The 24,450-nt window shown below is 41.8% G+C and overlaps 1 protein-coding gene across 1 annotated transcript in view; it reads right to left on the reverse strand.

Moving 5' to 3' along the window:
* Nucleotides 1–18,921, reverse strand: part of LOC124788792 (gamma-aminobutyric acid receptor alpha-like) — a 77,280-nt gene extending 58,359 nt beyond the window's left edge. Inside the window, exons 1-2 of the mRNA XM_047256075.1 lie at nucleotides 18,859–18,921; nucleotides 15,855–16,075 (exon numbers count right to left, since the gene is read on the reverse strand). Coding sequence (XP_047112031.1) covers nucleotides 15,855–16,075; nucleotides 18,859–18,900 — 263 coding nt within the window. The 5' untranslated portion in view covers nucleotides 18,901–18,921. The remainder of the gene's footprint in view (nucleotides 1–15,854; nucleotides 16,076–18,858) is intronic.
* Between the last annotated feature and the right edge of the window lie 5,529 nt (nucleotides 18,922–24,450).

Genomic DNA, 24,450 nt, shown 5'->3' on the forward strand with positions numbered 1-24,450 from the left:
TAAAATAATTACTGACCACGACTGAGCACAGGTGCCCTTCGTGGCCAAATACTACAGCGAGACCTGCAAGTTTGGCTAGCATCTGTACTTGTGTTCAGGCATCCATTTTTTTATGTGTTTCCACATTTTTGTCCAACTCCAATGTATTGCCATTTAAAAAGGGTTGATAGTATAGATTTTGTTACATACTGTCGAGAGCTGTCTCAAAATCTACGAATTCCTGACACCAGACACATGGGAGTAGTAAAATTTTTGAACTTTCCTGTACATGAGGAGAATGATACTGAGTAATTTACGGCTGAGTCCAATATTTTAATACTTTCGACAGCTCTGTCAAATCCTGTTTCTCGATCGCTATTGTTTCGCATCAGTGACAATGATTAAGTGACAGTGGTATGAAAGGATTTCACAAAATCTCTCATGCGTCGTACCGGATAAGGCCACTTTAGGTGCGATCAAAATGCCTGTTGTTGCAAAGAACGTAAAAGAAAATAGATAAAGGTGTCATTCCCGTTTAACATTGTCTTAATGCTCCTATCGCTCTTAAGAAGACATATTTTCTTCTGATTATCTGCTACTTGTACATCGTCGAAGTGCTATGTAGTGACACCTTGAAGTATTGAGAATAAGTGCTGTGAAGTTATATAAATGCTGTGAGGTTATATAGGATGTTACATAACGAATGGCCATTTTCAGGGATATAAGAGGAACGATCATTCGAAGCAAGAAAGGTCAGTAAAAATGGCATCTAAAATGCATACCTTAAGAGCTATGAGCACTTGTTCAGTAGAAGGGGTGTGTTTCACTGTAGCGAGGATGAACAAGTACTCGTACCTCTTAAAGTATGCACTTTAGAGCCCATGCTTACAGGACTTTTTTTCTTGCTTAGTCTATACCTCCACCTCTCATAATATGGAAAGCAAAGAGCTTGCAGTAGAAGAGATTTATTTCACAGTGCCGAAGATGAAGAAGTGTTCACAGCTCTCAGCTACAGCTTTCAGAGGCTATGTCTGCTACAGTTGCTTGCTTCGAAAGATCGTTTCTGTCGCATCTCTGAATACTGATCATTCATCCTGCGACACACTGTATAATCAAGATACTTCTGATTACTTACAGGTCGTAAGAGACATCATCATACTCACTGGACGATTTTGTGATAAATGAAATTTTTCACAACACATTAATTGAGACGGAGAAAACAAGCCTTGCGTAAATGATAAGATTAATTACGATACACACAAGACAGTGGAGATTAATTACCTAATTTAAGAATACGTTTTTTATTTATGTTTAATGTTATTCGTCGACTGTACATCATCTTGATCTTCTGCCTTCCGATTAAAAGTTATTAATGTCGTGTAACGATAAGCAGACTCTACTATAGCCCAGTTAAAAAGTGGAGCAATACTACTGTGTCACAATAACTAAAAAGCGAGTAAAGCCACGCCGTCAGAAACGTATGAGAACTTAAAAAAAATTAAAAACTGTGTTTCTTTTGTAGAAACAACAATAACAATTAGCTGTTCAGAAATATAGCTGCCATTATTATAAACTATACTAAACGAGCGGATGAAGTAACCAAACATTAATTATTCCATCTAATATATGAATTTTTTTTGCCTGCCCCTGTGTAACTACAGGGTAATATTTTCCCTCTGTCACTCAGATGTCATTATTTTGATGTGGGAGTTTAATAAGTCCTGTGTAAGTGGTCAGTCACAGCAAACATTGTCTTCCCGTTATGCCTCGGGCGGTACCCTAACAAAAACGGTAATAGTTTGCACTTGTGTGCAGCAACATCTTATAATACCATTTGGAAAGTCCTCTCGATGTCCGCAATTTATTAGAGTAGCGTAGTAAAGTGTTTTAGATCCAGAAATATTTTCGGACTGAAATGCAGGTCCTTAATTTTTTCCTTAACAGCTGAGCCCATAGTAATAGCTCGTCTTCCTTCCATTCAGGAAATTTATGGCGCAAGCTATACAACGATTTACAATTTTCTGAAATAATATTGAAACGAAATATTGAAGAAACTGTTGCTAGGATCAGAGAGCTCTTTTTCCCCTCCAATGTTAGGTGCCTCTGGTATAATCAGTCACAAGTGAGCTTACGTTTAACACACTTCACCTCCATTTCATGAGCGTATGAGCCAGCGGCAGCATACATGGAATGACTGCAAAGGCTGTTAGGGTTCTGATGTATACTGTCATTGTTCGCCGCCCCTTATCATAAGCAGTAAGTTTTTTAACCTAGATGTGGCACAATTCTGGCTGATAAGCAGGTACATAAGTTATAGCTCCTGAACTTTCTCACGTCTCGTTACTCACGACAAACTGTCTCTCGAAAACAAGTGTAAGCTGTAAAGGAAGGCAGGTAGTAAACAATATCTACAATAACCAAGAGAGAACAATAAGAAGGGAAAATATGAAAGAAGTGCTTGAATAAGAAAGGATAGAAGTCAGGGATGCAGTCCTTCGCCCCAACTATTCAATCTGCACATCGAAGAAGGAATGACGTAAGTAAAAGAAAATTACAGGAGTGGGGTTAAAATGCAAAGTGAAAGGATATCTGTGAAAAGATTCGCTGGTAAAGGAAAAGACAACTAGGAAAGAAGAGGAATTGAAGCTGTTGCGTGATCCTAGCAACTGAATATGAAAATAAAAAATTAAAAAATAAAATGGTGGTTTCAGGCAGAAACCACGGGCACTCAAAGGGAAATAGCGGAAAATGTAAATGGTCGAACGAGGGCTAAGACCTCCATAATTCAGAATACAAGCCCAGCGTATTATCACTAAGCCAACTGGCTCAGTAGAAGCTGACAGATGTGGAAGCTACGTGAGTTGCGCATGCGAAGCAGCTGTCGAACATCTGGACCGCATCAGCAGTCTTTCGTAAGTATCCGAGCGTAATTTAAGATCCGAGTCAACCGCCTAATAATATTTTACAAATATTGCAGCTGAAATGGCAAGAGAGAATTTCCCGGCGTTATTCACAGACGGTGTGTTTTCAGATGTCCAAAAGCCAATGACATTTGCATTTGAAGTACGTATTGGACGATCGGAGTGAAGACACTCTCGCCAGTTCTTATGAACACTCATGACATTTCGTGCAACTGTTTCAGCGCCATGATCGGCCTCATCTTAACGCGGCTGTTAGGGTCGTTAACATGGGGCTGGAGAAGGCACTGCTGGCAGAGGGCATGGGTCACATTGTGCCAGCTGAGTCTGTCAGTAGATTGGGTTTCTCTAGGCATGGCCTGTACCTCAATAGGTACGGGAGGGGGAGGCTGACAAAGCCTATAGGTGGCATTGTAGTGGGGGGTGGCAGCATCATTCATGGAAAAATTCCTGTAGTAGCTGCTGTTAGAGCTGCACCTTTTTTTAGAGTTAAGTCAGCTTATAGGTATACCTGCTTAAAGTAAATCCCTCTAAGGACTCACCTTCAGAGGACGTCATGTTTCCAAGTAGAAAACGAATTAGGATATTTCATTAAAATATGATGTATTAGAGATAAAGTTAGTGAACTGCTTACAGACGTTGACTCTGAAATTATTGGTATGTCGGATCACTTAAATAATTTGACAATTCAGAGGCTTCCTTTACCAGAACACAGATTAGCCCGCTGTTTTTCAAGGAGTTCTTTGCGGGGTGGGGGAGTGGCTATGTACGTAAAAAACATTATTCCATTTGAGTCCATAGACCTATCACGGCACTGCACTGAACAGATATTTGAATGTTGTGCAGGGGCAGTTGAATTTATGAAACTAAACTTCTAATTTTTGTTGTTTATGGGGTCGCCTAATTCTGACTTCAGAGCATTTCTGCTCAAGCTAGAGAGGGTTCTTGATTCACTTAATAAGAAAGTACCAGAAATTAGTTATATGTGGTGACTTCAATATTAATTTTATATGTGATTGTGCAAGAAAAAGGACGTTGGAAGATCACCTAAATTCATATGACCTGATGCAGATTGTGTTTTTTCCAACTAGGTTGCAGGGGAATAGTAGCAAAGCCATGACAATATTTTTATTCATTGTTCATTACTAGATGGGCATTCTGTAAAAGGATGAATGGCCTTTCAGACCATGATGTACAACTTTTAACACTAAAAGGCTCTTATACTCAAACAAATCTCACATATAATTACAAACTATGTAGGATAGTTAATCGAACGGCAATAGAGAGTTTTTAAAACCTCGTCAAGGAACAAGAGTGGCAGGATGTTTATAGTGCCGATAACACAGTTGACAAATATAATTCTTTCCTTAACACATTTCTCATGCTCTTTGAGAGTGGCTTTCCATTGGAACGTTCTAAACGGGGTACTAGGAGTAAAAGGCAGCCTGGCTGGCTGACTTGTGGCATCAGGATATCATGTAGATCAAGATGGGATTTATATCAAAATGTTGGAAGCAGTCACAATCAAGCTACAGCTGCCCACTACAAACAGTATTGTAAGGTGCTTAAAAATGATATTAGGAAGGCAAAGAGTATGTGATGCGCAAACAAAATAGCTAATTCAGAGGGTAAAATTAAAACCATGTGGTCAGTTGTGAAGGAAGTATCTGGTCAGTAGCACAAGGTCGACGATATAAAGTCAGTTCGTAGTAAAAATATTTCTGTTACTGATAAATCAGATGTATGTACAGTATTTAACAATCATTTTCTGAGCATTGCTGGTGAATTAAATAAAAATTTAGTTTCTACAGGGAATTATATAACTCTCCTGGCAAAGGCATTTGCCAGGAGATTAATGTCTGAAATACTCCCCTGTGTTACAGACAAGAGGGCGATGGGTCATAATTAAATCACTGAAGACTAAGGACTCTCATGGATATGATGGAGTGCCTAGCAGAATATTGTACATGCACATGTTAGCCCTGTACTTAGCCATATTTATAATTTTTCGTTTAGGAATGGTGTGTTTCCTGAACGCTCAAAGTACTCAGTAGTAAAGCTGCTTTATAAAAAGGGAGAATGGCTGTGATGTGGGGTCTGAGTGGGACGGTCAAATGGCGGGGGGGGGGGGGGGGGGGGGGGGTGCCTCAGGGATCAGTGTTATAGCCACTCTAGCTGCTTATTTATATAGTATTACGGGTAACTCTAAAATATTTCTGTTTGCTGATGATACAGCTTGATATTAAAAGATGTTAAGTCCAACACTTGCGCAGTTTTAAATTGTGCGGTTCATGACACAAGTTCTTGGCTTGTAGAAAATAAACTAACGCTAAATCACAGTAAGACGTAGTTTTTACAATTTCTAACAAACAATTCAACAAAACCCGTCGTTTTAATTTCACAGAATGGGCATATGATTAGTGAAACTGAACAGTTCAAATTTTTAGATGTTCAAATAGACAGTAAACTGTCGTGGAAAGCCCACGTACGGGATCTTGTTCAGAGACTTAATGCGGCAATTGTTACTATTCAAACGGTGTCTGAAGTAAGTGATCGTTCGACACGAAAATTAGTCTACTTTGTTTATTTTCATACGCTTATGTCGTATGGTATTTTGGGATAACTCTTCCATTTTAAAAGTATATATTTGGTTCAGAAGCGAGCAGTTTGGGCAATAAGTGGTGTAAGTCCGCGAACCTCTTATCGACCCCTGTTCTCTAGTCTGGGTACTTTGACATTGTCCTCTCGATGTACATATTCTTTACTGTCGTTTCTTGTTACCAATATTATTTTATTCCCAAGAATAAGCAGCTTTCACTCAGTTAATACTCGGCAGAAATCCAACCTGCATTTGGATTAGACTTCCTTATCTCTTGTACAGAAGGTATGCAGTAAACTGCTGCATCCATTTCTAATAAGCTACCACAAGAATTTAAAAATCTTGGCAGTAATTTACGCGCTTTCAAAACGAAACTGAAGAGTTTCCTCGTGAGTCACTCCGTCTATTCTGTTGAGGAGTTACTTGAAAAATTAAGCAGATTATATTGTTGACTGCGTTTACTTAAACTTATAGCTTGACTTTTCTGGGTTCATAAACATTTTATTTTTATCTGTTATTGCATTTGTGTCATAATTTTATGTACTAACACGTTCCATGACCTTGGAGATTTGCTCCTCAATTTGGTCCTACAACTTGAAGCTTAAAAAAAAAATCACTCATAGCACATTGCCAAAAGATGAACGGGCAATTCGTCGTAATGACGTAGTTACACCGGAACTCAGAAACATAGTCAAAGAGAAACTCTCTTAATTTAGCTCGCTGTAACACTGAGTTCTCAATCATCATTCCAGTACCGTTTGCTTTTGGGGGTATCTGTAACAGTACAAGGATATTGTCCTCGCTGTCGAGGAAGCAATCAAAATCTAAGAAAACTTGTGTATTGCTCGGTAATATATAAGGGGCGAACAAAAAGTTTTTGGTCAAAGGCCGTACAGTCCAGCATCGGTATCCTAATCAGGCAAAATTTACATGAGCACTGAGGCAATCATTCCACCTACGCACGAAACATCGTACGCTTCTGCGTGCAGAAATCCGGAACTTCGTACTGCACATCCTCATCAGACAGGAATCGTTGACCTTTCAAGGCTTGTTTTAAGAGATCGATGGAGTGATAATCGAATGAGGAGAAATCAGGATTTTAGAACGGGTGCTCGAGTACATCCCACTCGATTGGCGTAATTACAGACTTTGCGGTATGGGGACATGCGTTATCATGAAGCAGAAGCATCCCCATTCCAAACAGGTGGTTTTCGACAGACAACCTGCCCCATTCACATTCTTCGTTCTACGATGGATGTCTACCGGTTTTTGTCCTTCGGCAGCTAAGAAAAGCACTACGGTCGCAGGTTCGAATCCTGCCTCGGGCATGGATGTGTGTGATGTCCTTAGGTTAGTTAGGTTTGAGTAGTTCTAAGTTATAGGGGACTGATGACCACAGATGTTAAGACCCATAGTGGTCAGAGCCATTAGAACCATTTGAAAAGCATGACAGCACGCTGGTCCCACCTGGACGCATCCGGTAATAACGTCGCCATAGTTTGCGTTTCTGTATTTACGGCACGAGCTGGGGAAGACACGAGCGCCACACTAATACCTTCCTTACATGTCGGTGCTTATATAACCCCATTGCCAGCCGGAGTCGCCGAGCGGTTCCAGGCGCTACAGTCTGGAACCGCGCTACCGCTACGTTCGCAGGTTCGAATCCTGCCTCGGACACGGATGTGTGTGATGTCCTTAGGTTAGGTTTAATTAGTTCTAAGTTCTAGGCGACTGATGACCTCATAAGTTAAGTCGCATAGGGCTCAGAGCCATTTGAACCATACCCGCATTGGGGTCGCCATACTTTGGATATACGCTACACCAACGTCCTCAAACGGCAACTTTTTGATCGTCCATTATAGTGGAAATAAAAGTAGCTCAATAACTTCCTACTAGGCTCATGTAACATATTCCTACCAAACAACGAATTATAAACTTTGTGTGAACTCTGAAATAAACTGATGAGAGAAAAAGTTATGATCACCCGGTTAATAGTGTGTCGGCCCACCTTTGGAACGCAATACAGCAGCGATTCTACACGGCCTGGATTCTGCTGGTTCTTGGTAGGTTTCCAGAGGTATATAGCTCCAAGTGTTACCGCACAGCTCAAGTATTTCCCGCAATTTACTGGCCGGTGGTTGTGAAAGCGTATCTGGTGTCCGATAGCGTTACAGATGCTTTCAATCAGATCCACTTCACGCGAAGTTGGTGGCCAAGACGTCGATGTGAGTTCACTAACATGATCCTCAAATCACTGTAGTACTGCAGCACTGTGGTCTCGTGACATGGACAGTTATCATGCTGGAATATGCTATGACCGCCGAGGAACACACCAAGTATCAAGGGATACAGGTGGTCTGCAATAGTGTTCACGTACACCACAGCTGATATGGTGTCTTCGATGAACACCACAGGTCCCATGTGAGGCCAGGTGAAAGTACCCCATAAAATATCTCAGCCTTCACCAACCTGCGTCTGTGGACCGGGGCACGTTTCTAGGACCCTTTTCGTCTAGATGATGGCGTGTTAATAATGGCTAGTCGCTGGTGCGGAAAACTTGAAAAGAAAGTAACTTTGGCATGATGTATCATTGCCAAGTAACAGATCGATGAAACTTGGGCCTTGCAAAGATAGAACTGCTATGCAATAGAGCAGAAAGTAACCGGAAGAAATACGCAATGAGTCGAACAGAAATGACACTTTTGTTCACGGACAATTACTACTCTGAAGTCATCGCAATTCATGATGGTCTCCTGGACATTACAAAGGGCGGTACTTGGTTCTTAATACAGACATTCAAAATTCAAATGGCTCTGAGCACTTGGGACTTAACTTCTAAGGACACCAGTCCTCTAGAACTTAGAACTACTTAAACCAAACTAACCTAAGGACATTACACACATCCATGCCCGAGTCAGGATTCGAACCTGCGACCGTAGCGGTCGCGCGGTTACAGACTCTAGTGCCTGGAAGCGCTCGGCCACCCCGGCCGGCCAGCGTCTCAGTAATGCTGACCGGTGAGTGTACTGCGTTCAATGAGCTGGAGCTCAGGACACCTATGCAGCCTTATGCATACCCACACTTTATACTTGAAGTATCAAAATTATCGTGTTCCCCAATGTTCCTGGGTGTATGACACTTTCCTGTTTCTCATCGTGTTAGGGCACGTCCAGAATTACTATTCAGACTGATTTGCTCTCATCCGAGACTCGTTATTGGTCCTGTCCGTATGCTCTTGGCGCCATCGCAAAGGAAGCCGCCGATGTGAGGGTGGTATCGGAACGGTACGTACTGGTCGTCGGGCAAAGAGACGACCCCCACGCCGTAGCCATGCCACTGTGGAGCCTGTGACAGTGTGCCTTGCATTCGTATTAAATACTGCAAATGAACCTGCTGTTTGATGTGGGTCCTTTCGAGCCTACTGCACGATGTAGCGGTCATCCGCTGCTGTAGTCGACTGTGGTTTACAGACTTCTCTTCCTCGCGTAGCAGTGTCTGTAGTTCGGAACGTTCTCAGTGCACGCGAAACAGTGCTACGAGCAATACCCAACTCTTGTATACACTCGTCTGTGAGAAGTCATCTAAATGTCGTCTCCGGACCATGTGGTAATGAGGAACACTATCACAGTTCACCGTTACTCAAAAAAATGTGTGTGAAATCTTATGGGACTTAACTGCTAAGGTCATCAGTCCTAAATTATCCTAAGGACAAACACACACACTCATGCCCGAGGGGGGACTCGAACCTCCGCCGGGATCAGCCGCACAGTCAATGACTGCAGCGCCTTAGACCGCTCGGCTAATCCCTTCACCGTCACTGCTCGCTGATTTACTCGCACTGTCTTTCCTCGTTCCTTCAACTGTCTTGTGTTGCGGTGCCAGCTACATTTGGTGCTACAGTCACATTGAACTCGCGCCATGTGATGTCCAACTGTCTGTGCACGACTGGGAGGCCCCAGACAATATGCTCCCGTACTGTCATTCATTTATACCAAGTTGGTAATATATTATCTATCTTTTCCCTAAGTTTTGCTGAGCGGTGTACATTGGGAGAATTAATTTTTAGATCAATTACCATTGAAATATGCATTTGACGATAATTCATTAGAAACGGTAACAGCAGTAAAATACCTAGGAGTAACTGATCGGAGCTATTTGAAGTGGTTGTGATCAAGTACAACTAACGGTAAGGAAGAGCGGCGCCAAGCTAAGATAGACTGTGATCCACGAAAGAAGGGGCTTACAACATACCAGGCAGGACGGATTCATGTAGTAAACGCGAGACGCTCAAGAAGCTGCAGTTGCAGTCGCTGTAAGAGAGGCATTGTGTGTCATCGAGAAGTTTTCTGTTGAAATTTGGAGAGCGCACGTTCCGGGAAGAGTTGAGCAACGTATTGCATCCTCCCGCATTCATCGCAGGAAGTGACCATAATGAGAAGGTAAAAGAAATGATCGCTCATACGAAGGATTACCGACAGTCGTTCGTCCCGCTCCCCAATGGTAAATGAAATCTGAAAGGGGCTGGTGATGGCTGTACCATAAGTATCATCCGCCACGCAACGATGAGTGGTTTGCGGAGTGAGGACCGGGATTAGACGTACAAGTAAATTTTCCTGGATACGTAAAGACAGTACCATGGCCACTGGAAGTGTTTACAATGTGTGCGTTTCTTATTGTTGCGGTCTTCAGTCCGAAGAATGGTTTGATGCAGATCTCTATGCTATAGCACCCTGTGCTAGCCTCTTCATCTATAGACAGCTACTGGAATCTACAAGCGCTTGATTCTGTTTATTACATTCGAGCCTTGGTCTCGCTCTAGAATTTTTACCCCTCCCCCCACCTCTTCCGCTCCAGAGCCTGCCCCCACCTCGCCACCCACATACACCCTCCCCCCCCCATTACCAAACTGATGCCCCAAAATGTGTCCTATCAATCGATCCCATCTTGTAGTCAGCTTGTGCTATAAATTTGTTTTTTCCTCATTTAGATTCAGTATCTCCCTTTTGTTACTCGGTTTATCCATTTAATCTTCAGCACACTTCCTTAGACCATTATTTCAGGTCTGTTCTCCTATTGTTTGAACTGCTTACCGTCCATCTTTTGCTTAAGTACAAGGCTACATTCCATACAAATATCTTCGGAAAAAACTTCTTAACAGTTAAATTTATATTCGATTTTAACTAATTTATCTTTTTCGCAAATATCTTTCTTGCTATTGCTAGTCTGCATTTTACACCCTCTCTACTTCGGTCATAATCAGTAACTTCACTCTCCAAGTACCAAAACTCATCTATTAGTTTTGGCGTCGAATTCCGTTATCTAATTCTCTCAGCATCGCTTGATTCCATACGACTAATTCCACTACACTAGTAGTGACATATGGAAGTTTGGGTCGGTCCGGGAGGCGTGCTCGGGTAGTCGAAGTTGTGAAAGCGACCACTTACGTTAAGCGGGAAATCTGGATTCGAGTCCCTGTTCGGCAGATGTTTTCGTATGTCACCGACAAATAGTGCAGATGAAATGAATTTAGATTCGCAGGTTGCGAATCAGATTTCGTAATATTTAGGTTTGTTATTGTTGGCTCTCCCAAATATCTCTTGGATATTGAAGGAATGTATTCTACACCAGGAGCATTGTTTCGACTTAGGTCTTCAGTGCTATGTCAAATTCTTCTCGCAGTATCATATCTTCCCTCTTATCTTTATTTGCTTCCTCTTCCATTCCTACAATACTGTCTTCAAGTTTGTTTACTTTGTATAGCTCTTCTATACATTCCTTTCAGCTTTCGCTTCTTTGCTTGCTCTGGGCTTGTCATATGAACAAGTGATAGTCAAACAACTGATTCTCTTTTCTCTTCAATTTCCTATATTGATACATGGTTGTACACCCTTCCATTTTTGAGTTTGTTATTCCAGTTTCACCATTTTGCAATTTCTGTCAATCTCATCTTTTAGAGGTCGGTATTCTCTTTTTCCTACTTCACTGGATGCATTTTTATCTTCTTGCCTTTCAACAATTAAATTCAATATGAGTGTTTTATCCATGGATTTGTAATGGCCTTATCCTTTTATTTATTTGATCCCCATCTGTGTTCACTACATCATCTATCAAAGCTACTTATTTGTTTTGTGTTGTGTTCCTTTTACCTTTTTTGTCAATCGTTGTCCAATGGTTTCTTTGATACTTTTAATACCATCCTGCTCCTTTAAACTCACCCAGGCCTTATCTTAATTTCCTACCTTCCTGCAAATTCTTCAGTTCTGTTCTGAAGTTCATGTCGAATAAATTCTGCCCTTGCAAATGTTTTGTGATTTAAAATTTCTAAATCTGTCTTACCATTATATAGTCTACTGGTGTCTCCAGACCTCATCCATGTACGTACACCACCTGATCGAGAGTATCCAGACATCCGTATGTAATGTGGAAGTGACCCTGGGTGTCACGAGAGGCAGACCCGGTAGTATTAAAGGGGACAGCGAGTATTGTGTTGTCAGCAGAGAAGCAGTAATAGTAGAATGGTTCGGTTAGAAAAGCTAAGTGACTTCGAACATGGACTAGTCATTCGATGGCACCTGAATAACAAATCCATCGGAGTCATTTCGACGCTTTCAGAGTTGCCCGAGTTGACTGCTGGTGATGTGATTGTGGAGTTGAAACGCAGATGAAGAACAACAGCTAAACAAAGACCAGGTAGACCTCATGACCTTATGAACAGGGACCGTCGATCGTTCCAGAGGGTGGTTGTAAAAACTGCATGAAATCAGCGGAAGGAATCACTCAGCCCAGCTAGGTACATTGACGATGCACCGGAAGTGAAAAATAATGGGGTATAACGGTCGAGCGGCGCTCCTCGTTAGCGATACATTTCTGTAGGCAATGTTAAGCGACGCTTTAGGTGGTGTAAAGCGCGACGTCACAGGACATTGGATAGCTGGAAACAAGTGCTCTGGAGTGATGAATAACGCTGTACAATGTGGCAATCCGATGGAAGGGACTGGGTTTCGCGAATGCTTGCAGAACGTTATCTGCCATCGTGTGTGGTTTCAAAAGTGAAATGCGAAGGAGGCGATGTTACGGTATGGGGGTCCTATTCGTGGTTTTATTGTACACCCTTATCTAAGTTAAGAAAGCGCAAAATGCGAAAGGATATGATCGCGCTGTATTGTATTATGAACTGTGTACTGTAAAGCAACAATTCGGGTACGATGATTTTATTAGTATGACAGTGCAACAAGTCAAAGCAGGAACTGCAGGGCAATGGTTTGTGGACAGTAATATTCCTGAAATGGACTGGCATGCCCATGGCCCTGTCTTGAACCCAAAGGAATAATTTTGGGGTGAGTTAGAACGTCGAATTCGCTCTGGACCCCAGGTCCTACATCACTATCTTATCTGATTTTGGCCCTTCGGGATCTATGGGCTGCCAATCCTCCAAGAAGAAGCAGACACCTCATTGAAAGTGTGCCGAGAGGAGTTCAAGCCGTCATAAAGACTAAGGGTAGACACGCCCCATAGTAATGTCCACTAACACCTATTTGGATACTTTTGATTAGATGGTTTATATTACAAAGTTAATCTGCAATATGACAATGTTTTTTTTAAAGAATTTTTGAATATGTACGACACGAGTAATTGTAAATATCGAAATATCGTCAGTGGACCATGGATCATCCTCAAGGAAGTAGGTAAAATATCCCTAGGTATGTAATGTATCAGAGAGAATATAATCTGGGACGCGACGATAACTGTTAAGGGAAATACCATTGAGTTGCTTAGCTAGCAAGACGCGCGGCGAGTTATGGAGCGCGAAACAAAATAAAGGGAGAAAGATTAGTGTTTAACGTCCTGCCGAGGACGAATGCTGTTACAGATTTTGCTTGCAATGGGGAACGACAGGGAAAGAAATTGTGTCCTTTTCAAAGTACTCGTTCCAGCATTTGCCGTAAACAGTTTAGGGAAACCACGGTGAACTTTACACTGAAAGGCTGGATGCGGAGTTGAACAACCGTCCTCCCGAGTGCGAGTTCAGTGTGTTACAACTGCGCCACCTTGCTCGGTAAACAGAGACGAGTCCGGAAAAGCAAACTTATCACACCGACACATTAACGCATTGCCACGGATGCTGTGAGGAAAAATGAGTAGATCAGAAAATGCACTTAACAGGGTACACACCCAGTTGGCATAAGGGAAATGGCATTTTTATCTTGCACCCGACTACTTAAGCCAGTTGGAACTACGTATGAACAGTTCGTTCCGTGGAGGTAATGGGCCAAGATACCATGGTTCTCACAAATGAAATCTCGTGTGGCTAGGGCCTTCCGTCGTGTAGACCGGTCGCCTGGTGCAAGTCTTTTGAGTTGACTCCACTTCGGTGAGTTGTGCGTCGAGGTTCTCACAAAAGGGCTACACCACATGCAGATTGTAGGATTGTTCGACTGGATCTGACGAGCAAATGGATGAAAGTAGTTGAAACTCGCGTTCACGTTAGAGCCCCAGTGTCACCGCGATCAGCCAGGAACAGATTAGTGGAACTCAGGTAGAGACCTCGAGTTACCATGCATCGTTTAACACTGACACCACACACCACAGACGGCAGAGATTCACACAGTGCAGAGCCAGAGTCAACTAGGACAGTGAGTGGCATTCTGCAGAGTTTAGCAACGGGTCCCAATTCCGTCACGACCTGGTGAAAGCTCACAGAAAGCAGCGACTCTCGAGGCCCATAGCTCACCAACTTCTGGATGATATGTGTGGAATGCTATTGGATAGTACAAAAGGACTGATTTGGTAATTGTTGAAGGGAGGCTGGTTGCTCCTCAGAATGTAGCAAGGAAGATAAATTGTGTTGTATTCCCTTCGTGACCAAATAGAATATTTCGGCAGAACAGTGCAAGACCTCGCAATGTAGTTCACACCACAAACGCCTTGTGGAATGTACAGATCCTTGACTGGCCTGCCCAGAACCCTAATTTATCATGCTTAGAGCATGTCTGGTATGCGATGGGAAGACATATACCTTCATACAAGCCTCTAGCCAGAAATCTTCATAGAGCATGTGTTTTAAGCATGGCAAGAAATTTCTCGAAATTACATTCCGAAATAGTTTGTTTCTGTGTCACAACGAATACAAGAGCGTATGAGTGAACAATGAGTTCACACGTCATACTAATGCTGACGATGGACATCATTTTCGAATAGAATGTAAGTCAGGGTATTAGGGGTATAAGTACAGATATTTCTGTTGATATATTTAACAACACTGCATCAGTATTTACTTCATTTGAGAGTAATAATTATAGCTGTTAGAAGCAGTAGCTTTTTAGGGTGGTTAGTACCTCCAAAAATGTGTTCCACAAGCAAGCTATTAATGTTTATTTTCCTCTGGTCAACAGGTCAAGTATTGAAATGTGGATGCATTGACGCAAAAAAAAGATAACACACACTCACAAGCATAGCCTCTTCCACAGTGCAATTATGACTGTGCAGAAAACATCAGATAGTAAATTATGTGCTGAATTTGCAGGAAGACTCACAATATCTGTACCTATACACCTAACACCCTGTATATAAAACAGAACGTATATATATATAACGTTATAACCTACTGGCTCCGGTAGTATTGGCATGTCTTTCAGGGGCTACTCATTCGGATGCGTACGACTGAGCAGAGAGAAAGGGAGAGCAGATGGACTGTGAGAGAGAGGGGAGGAAGAGGTAGACAAGGAAGAGGAAGGACGAGATGGTCAGAGAGAGGGGACAGGAAGAGTTTGGCAAGTAGGGGGTATGGAGATGTGCAATATTATGGTCCAACACGTAGAGATACGAAGCTGTGGGGAAAAGGTATTTGATAAATATCGGAACGGTGATTCATAGTGTAATACTTTCCATTTCCGTCAGTGTACATTACACGCCTTTAGTAAATATCTTCTGGTGACAACGTTGATTCACACATTAGACACACCATGGCAGCGCAGTGCTGTAGTATTTACCACTCTTAAAATAAGATGGTAACCAAGCAAAGACTTTTTAATTTCACAAGTCGGCCTACTGGCTTAAGGGAGTGACTTTTAGAAACCATATAACAAATTAATCAGTCCAATGTCGTAGGGAGAAACTTTATTCACCAGTTTTTCAGAATTTGGAAGCGCTATCTGTTGATAAGGCAGTTAAGTGAAGGCCATGTTTGCAAAGTAGACAGTTTCTGGTGTGGCTGAGAAGCAGTCCAGGCCTGCTTCATTGTGTGACAGCATACACAAATTGTTATTATTATTATTTTATTGTTACTGAAGACATGTTGAGCTCATTTCTTAGCATGGGCTAGAGGCACTTGCCTCACTGGGACAGAAAGCAGTGCTCACCTCATTGAGTAGAGGATGTCCCCGTCCTGCGAGATGCGCAGCAGCTTGTTGGGCACGGTGATGGTGTGGACGTACGAGTTCTGGCCGTTGTAGAAGTAGGTGTCGGGCCGCCAGATGCGCTCCAGCATCTTGATGCTCAGACTCAGACTCTTGATGGGGCCCAGGAAACTGAGTCGTGAGTCGCGCCAGTATTGTCGGAAGTAGCAGTCCATAGAGTAGTCCTGGAAAACAGTCACCCAGAGCAAAGTACACCGCATTTTCCTGTCACTTCATTTGTTTTTTTTTTTTCAATTCCAGCTGTTTTCTGGTAAAAATATGGAATACCTGTATTTACCAGACTCAAAAGAAATCAGTTCTCTTATAAACATATTTTACACTTTGTTTTACGGCTTCTGTTTTCCACAGTCGCAGTTATATAAGTGCTGTAGGTTAAATAACGTGTTTTATGACTGCAATGAAGTGTGATTAAGACCAAACGCGTTTTGTTTTATTTTAAAGCAGCGATCACCAACAATATAGTTTTTCTCATAATTTTGGTTTGCTAGGATCATGAACAGTTCTTATGTTTTAACTTACTACTATAAACAGTATTAATTATTATCGTTACTCACGTTTTTTTTTATTTCTTTCGCCATTCTTTCCGTTTTTCCACACATAAGTGGTAGATTTTACCACGTACCGTCTTCACTAACACTAATTATATTCATTTTTTTGTGTTGTGAAGAACCAATGCAATTTCGACATTTTGTGCACTTTGTTTTGACGTGCGGAATGCGTTTTTCTCTTGTTTAGTATTGGTAGTAGTAAGAGTGTCTGCTACTGCTCTGAGTGTGTGTCAGTCTTTACATTTGGTGTTTGTGAGTCTGTGTGTTTGTGTTTGTGTATGTTTGTGTGTGTGTGTGTGTGTGTGTATGTGTGTGTGTGTGTGTGTGTGTGTGTGTGTGTGTGTGTGTGTACAGATACTGATTAACATAACTCGTGCTATTTGGAACAGGTTCCTACCCCATAACGTAGAATTTTGTCTTTAGCGTTAAAATATTAACAACAGAATAAAAGACTGTACTGAGAATGGCTGTCATTCTTTGTTCAACATATGTGAGATATTACAAAACAGGCTTTAGTAAAATACAATATTATAATTAGTTTTTGCAGTTTTAATAATTTCAAATTAAATGCACAATTCTTATTTAGAGTATATCTTGAAACTTATAGTAATGTTACGAAAGGTTTAGGCTGTGATTCTGAAACTGTATTACTAGTTGCAATAAGTGTCTCTTTGTTTGATGTGCTGTTTCCGTGGTTTTATCAGCCTCTTACTGTGCAATTGATTTTTCAACTGCAAATTATTGTTTGAAGCTATAACGTTATAATATTAATGAGTCATGATAGTACACGTTATGACAAGGACGGGGTTTCGTTAATGGATTTCATTACTGTTCAAAATTATATACCATTGCTGCCTCAGTGAAGTGATGCATTTCATTTTAGAACTATTTCTACGTATTGTCATTTGAAGTGAGTTGTTAAAATTGTAATGAAAATTTTGAAACTACCACAATTTGCGTGAGTAGAGTTTTATTAACAGACATAATCACTCTATGCTACCACTCTTCTACAGGATGGACGCAATGAAACAGGCTTGGAAAATATTTCATGCACCTGAAGATACGTAACCCAACTTGCATCATCTGCGCCCAGATTATGTGAGTTGGGATGCCTATCTTAAGGTGCGTGAAATATTTTCCAAACCTGTTTTATGCTGCCTATTTTGTGTATTCACAACAATACCGGTTTTAAATTCATTTCAAGACCAATACATTACAGGGAAGCGTATTGCTACATATTTATATCAGTCTCTACCACATGAAATCGGATAACTTCTCCAAAATTAGGTAACTCTTCCACTATCGAAATTGTTGCAACACCGTTGAAATCAGTAGGTGTAATTGTAATGAAACGTGATTAGTCTTACGATAGTATTCCTCACGAATAGACTGTTTAATAACCATATTCCAAAAAGGAGAATCACAAGTTCTCCTTAGAGAACATACCACCTTGCTGACAAATATACCATCTGTTAACTGTTTCATTTCTCATTTTTATACTAAAATATGTATTATCCTCGGGCTGAGGACTTTTCTAATTACATGTTATGGACACTGTGGTGTAAGGGGCGATCAAAAAGTTACCCTTCCGAGGGCTTTGCTGCCGCGAATACGCAACATAGCACTACCTCGACGCCGGTATATAAGCACCGACATGTAGTCAAGGAATTAGTTTGGCATTTGTATCTTTCCGATGTGTGTGCGGTCAATTCGGAAACGGGAACTATGGCGACGTTATTACCACATGCCTCCAAACAGGACCAGTGCGCCGTTATCCTAATTTTGGCTGTCGATGGACAGCCACTGGTAGACTTCCATCGGAGAACGAAGAATTACGGCGTGCAATTAAAGCGAAGCGTCCGGGAAAATTGCGACAAGGGTTGCTGCTGCTTCATGATAATGCTCATCCGCAAATCGCAAATGTAGCTTCGCAGAAGTTAAACCAACTCAAGTGGAAGATACCCGAGCATCCGACCTGATCTGTGCCCACGCGATCATCACGCCTTCCGTCCCTTGAAAAAAGTCTTTAAGGGTCCACGATTCTTGTTGGACGAGGATGTGCAGCAGGCAGTTACGGACGTCTTCACGCAGCAGGACAGCGTGCTTTACCATACCTCGTGGGTCGGTGGGATGGTTGCCTCAATGCTCACAGCGATTTTGCCTTATTCGCATAGCGATTCTGGACTGTACGCCCTTCTAAAGGACGATTTTTGATCGTCCCTTATATGATACGTGTCTTGTGGATCAGTTACCACAGTTTAGTGTCTTCAGACTTCTCATTCTAGAAGTATGTCCTCGTATCTCGACCATGTAGCATCGTGAACTGAGAGTGGGCAGTGCTGCAGCAAAAGAAAGATATTATACTAATAGTCTACTAAGTAGATGCCGCTGAGTCTTACCATATCCAGCTCCGATATTGGTCCCATGCTTCGGATCAGCATGTTAGTCCTCACAATGGTTGGATGATCTGTAACACGCACAGGGACGATTAGCTGTTACGATTACTGCCTGTTTAGAATGTTATATAACGGAACTTAAACTAAATAAAGAACAGACACTGAGGCCTAGCCAAGCAATGTGTAAGTGACGGAATGTTCTGATTGCTCTTCTGTATGTATAGGATCAGACACGTAGTTAATATGGCTTTCAATTCATGTGTTGTAATGATGAATCGTTTATATTTGCATATCAGATTTTTGGGTTTCTCAAGGCTGAGAGAGAGATGGCAGTTAGATCAGAGCATTGCCTAAGTTCTGATGTAATTTTGAGTTTTGGCTACTTACTTCATTCGTCTCTTTGTTTCTCTCTGGACTCAAGATTATTCAAGGATTCCAGCAAAACATTTTCGTTGGCTGTGTTCTTCCGCTTGGGTTCGCACACTTGCAGCTTCTCGTCTAATTTGAAGCAGTACGCAAATGAACTCTAATTAGGTGCCATGCTGACTTAAGTTTTATTCTGTGGGCTTATCTACAGCCATAGTAAATCACCTGTGGATTTAGACCTCGCGATAATCAGTGAAGTGTCACGCTCCGCGACGCAGGAAAACAATGTCCAGGATATAACAAATTTATTGAACAAAAAATGTCTGCTTCGGTGGTACGGAAATAAAGGGCAAAATTACAGTTACAATAGATACAAATCAACTGTGGATCACAATAAGGTCAGACTGATAATAAGCGCCGAGGCCGCTGATCGGAGATTAAGTTCACATAAAAAACACTGGTGGACTGTTCCGCTGGGAAATAAACACCGCCTGGAGCCAAGTCGGTAGTGAGTACTTGCTGTTCGGCAATGATCACTGGCTGATTGTTAAATGCGTGGCCTGTAAGCCTGAGTCGGTAGATGAAGACTGTTTTGGTTTAGATTCAATAAGAACACTTAGAGTTTAAGGCGGAAGGCCGGGAAGTCCGATTCAGAATAACTTAACTAATGATGAAGACACTGTGCTGCTGCAGAAGCTAACGTCCGGAAGAAGAAACGATGATGATTTCTGAAGCAGCTTTATCCCAATGATGTGCTTCGAGAGCAATCCTGTTCGATGGGGGAGTAGCGGCAGTCGTCCGGACCAGGAGAGGCCCTCTAAAACTGACTGACTCGTGTTGTCCTGCCGCCGGCTTATGTAGCGGAATGCTGTTGAAAGAATTTCCCTCTCGAGTGGCCGGTCTTGATGGCGTCGTGTCGTACTAACGATGTGCAACGTGCAACGGCAGTGGTGGCTGCCCGCGTGATAGAGATGTCCGAAGGGTTGCAGATGCGGTAGGCGAGAGCCTCCGAAATGGCATTAGTGATCAGGATTAGCCAATTTTTTACGCGGATCGGAGGACACACCGCCAGAAAACTGCAACAGTGCCCCTGATTGACCCACAAGATCCAAGGCCCTATGGTCAGGTAATATCGAGAATTCTACTGCCACTGCTCGTAGCTGACATGCTGATTCTGGTTCAGCTCGTACTCTATATGTTGATTTTATGCCAAAGGGCGTTTGTGATGAAAACTGAACTGTAGCCATCGTTGTGCGTTAGCAGGGTGGCTACTGAAACTAGAAAAAAATTCCCTGAGAATTCCAGGCATGGAGAGGAAGATTAAAAGCTCCTGATAAATTAACGTTGGGGGCAGGGGGCATATGCAGCAATAACGACTTTTCCTTCCTCTCAGCTGAGATATATTAGCCATAAGCAGTATATCAATCGTAGTTTTCAAACACCGATAATTTATGTGGAATAATATGTGGAAAAATATTCATATAACTAACTCACTTTGAAATATTAAGTATTTTAAAGATTATGATTTACGAAAATCAATAAAATTAAATTTCTGTACTAGCTTAAGAACTCATACATCCGTGAGAGTTTAGGAAATTCGAGGAATTCCCTGAGATTTCTCTGATTTTTCCACGTAAAATATAATTCCATGAGAATTGGTTTTCCAGAAGAATTACCACCTTGGTTAACAATATGGCTAATGCACATTTTCTTTAATAGAACTGTCTGAAACAAATCTGTCTTCCGTATATAAACTGTTCAACAATTTTTCTAGGAACTTTATGTCTCCTTTTTTAATACTGTTTGTTATTTAATGAATGTGTTGTACATGAACTATATCAGTTTCATGAGGGCAATAAAGTTATTAAAGGAGTCGTTTTGGACTCTCTTATTCCGCAGTTTATGAACATTGCTCCTTCCTGTTGATCAGCATTTATTTGTTTAGTCCGGCTACGCTGAAAGTAATTAATATAGTTATAAAAGTTGTTTACTAAATTCAATATTTTTCATAAAGACATAAATTCCTTGGATGGCAGGCTTTACTGTGCCAGACGAGACTCAAGCCGTGGAAACTTTTTGTCCCTCTCTTCCGCTAAGATCCAGGGAAGGTGGAGTAGTTCGGCTGGAAAACTTTCCCCTGCCGACACAGCTGCAACAAGCAAACTCTTCCATTGGCGATGAATGAACTTTATTACTGCAAGCTTCGGGTCTCAAATTCTGAACTCGGAGAGCATTTAGTTATGTATCTAGAGGAACATCTACTATACCGGCAGGTATAATGCAACGATGTTCGATCCTATGGTATGTGCTTCGAAAACTGGCAGTAGAAGTACTTTTTCAGATTTTTCCTGTCATCAGGAGACGAGTTATTGCTCAGCCGAACAAGTAGCTGATCTCGCTGGCTGCCTTAATGCTTTCCGAGTAGAACGAGTTACCGGACTGCATATCCGCAGTGCCACTCTGTCCATACTCATCGACAACAACAGAAACACTGGCGCACCTCACAGTCGCCGGCACTGTGCAGTTTCACTAGAGCTAGCGTGGAGATGCAAGGCATCTACTTGAAGTTCTTGCTTATTACCCATAAGAAAAGTAAATTAGGTAATACGTGAAATGTATTCGCAGTTGCGAATATCGACAACCAACAGCTGTATAATGGAATCACGACAGTGAAAATTTTTGCCGGACCGGGACTCCATCCCCGATTTCCCGATTTATGCCAAAGGTCGTCTTAACTGTTTTTTTCATTTTGTTCATCGTCGTTCCATTAACTCAGTTTTTTTGTTACAGAGGGCGGCTAACCCTCTGACCGTACACGCTGAGCTACCGTTCCGGCACCGTTTTGGCTATCTGCGCAGGACTCAAAGCCAGACCCAAAATTCCATATGCTTGAATGTCTGAAGGAACACTTCATTGTACTTTTTAACAACACAGGCACTGCAATATCGTAAATTAAGTTAGATACACCAGGAAGTTTGAATATGTTCAGTACGAATTATACGTCGTAACAGTCATACTAGGAATATCTAGTATGCTCAGTAAATTTGCCTACGGCTAGAACGCAACACGCAGGAACAAGTATTAAAAATGTGTGCATGCGAATGTGCTTGAAGAAGCGTCTCGAGAAGTGCCACGAAGGATGGAAAACATCAAACTGTAGTAGGTACGTACGTCTGTTGTGGGCAGAGACAGTGAGTGGGAAGACTCGCATCACATTAGAATGGAGCAACGCGTAAGCACAGAATCATGCTGCAAACTACTAACAATGGTCCCGGTTCAAATGGCTCTGAGCACTATGGGACTCAACATCTGAGGTCATCAGTCCCCTACTTAAACCTAACTAACCTAAGGAAATCACACACATCCATGCCCGAGGCAGGATTCGAACATGCGACCGTAGCAGCAGCGCCGTTCCGGACTGAAGTGCCTAGAACCGCTCGGCCACAACGGCCGGCACAATGGTCCCGCATAGGATATTGTTGTAAGTAATAAAGGCGGCGAGCGGGAAACTTGCTGGTAACTGGTACCAACACTTTGTAGCGAGGACTGCTGTGCCACTCTCGGCTCAACAGTCAACAAGCATAATGACAGACAACACTGAACAAGCGCAACAGACGCTGGTGTTGTCTTTGAGATTGATGTTAGAACATTTGTTAATGCCATTATTCACAAGTTTTAAGACAACTGGAACAGCTGTTCCCAATTTGCGCCATATGAATTGACTAAGAAGCGTCAGAATACGTGGTTAGATACTGTTAGAGATTCATCTTTTCATGCGACGTATTATTTCAGAAAGACTGTAAAGTATACAGCCATTGTAGGCGTAATGATCAACGGCAATCGACAGCACACGTCAGAGTGCGCTCAAGTGTGTTTTTCCCACCTTCACACACGAATGAAACACATTAAAGAGATTATGACATTCTTTCTTGAGATGCAAGGAATTAAAGGTGTTACGAAAACATTGTTTCAATTATCTGGAACAGAAAGAACACAAGAAATGGTTCTGAATAATTCTGATAGGGAAACTCAAGAATCGTGTCTCAGAGGATTCTGGTTTGGTTCCACTCTAATAGCTGGTATATGTGAATGAGCTTCCACCCAACAGTCAAGCAGAGTTGGTGTTTTGGCAGGTGACACATATGTTGTAATCAGTCCTGTTACAGAAGCAGTAGAAAAAAAATTGTTAATAACGTCTTTGAAAGATTTAATATGTTGTTTTTTGTAAATGGGCTCTGTCTTACTTTTGAAAAGACGCATTTTATTCATTTCTGTACAACAAGCAGTAATGAAACTTCCTGGCACATTAAAACTGTGTGTCGGACCGAGGCAAAGGTCCCGAGTTCGAGTCTCGGACCGGCACACAGTTTTCATCTGCCAGTAAGTTTCATATCAGCGTACACTCCGCTGCAGAGTGAAAATATCATTCTGGAAACAGCAGTAATGTAGCATGCTAAGCGGAGTCAGTTTTGGGTGTACATATTGATGAACTTTTGAACTGGAAAAAAATTACTGAGTTCCTTTAACAACTAAATTAAATAAATTTTGCTCTTCGCATAAATCAAGATATTAACAAACGTATAACTTAGTACAAAAAATGTCATTTACTTTGCTACAAAAATCTGTGTAATACGAATAGTGACAAAGACTAATGTATTGATCTTTATTTAATACTAACGGCAACCCTGCCGTTGCCTCTGGGTAGCTATTCATTTCGCAGATTTTCCATTACAAACGAAAACAAAAAATGAACTGTGTTTGCAATGTCATATAAAAAATTCATTTCCGTGTATTTCCATGAATTCATTTCCATGTATTTGTGCCCTTTCGATTCACGTAAGCTTTTAAAAAACGGAACTGCATGTTAATGTACAACATAGCCAGGAGCGCCAATCATCCTACACGCTGAGCTTCGCGATAGCGTTAGACGAACTCCCTGATTCTTAAATCAGACTCAGGATTTCACGGCAGAGACAGTCATTCGCCAGTAAACGATTTCAGCAAAGTTGTCAGGTTTCTTTGGCAGATATATTACGCAGTGCTGGTGTTTGGTGAATAACAAGAGCTAACGACAGTCACATTTGTCAGATCTTTCAGGCAGAGATTCAACACCAGGTGGACGGTGAAGACATTGAATTTCTTTCAGCAAAAGGAGAAATCTAGTGACATTATTAATCCAATTTCCTCTGCTTCGCGTCTGGTAGACATTCAATTAATTTCTTAGCTTGC

This window comes from Schistocerca piceifrons, chromosome 3 (genome assembly GCF_021461385.2).
Source record: "Schistocerca piceifrons isolate TAMUIC-IGC-003096 chromosome 3, iqSchPice1.1, whole genome shotgun sequence".
NCBI lineage: Eukaryota > Metazoa > Arthropoda > Insecta > Orthoptera > Acrididae > Schistocerca > Schistocerca piceifrons.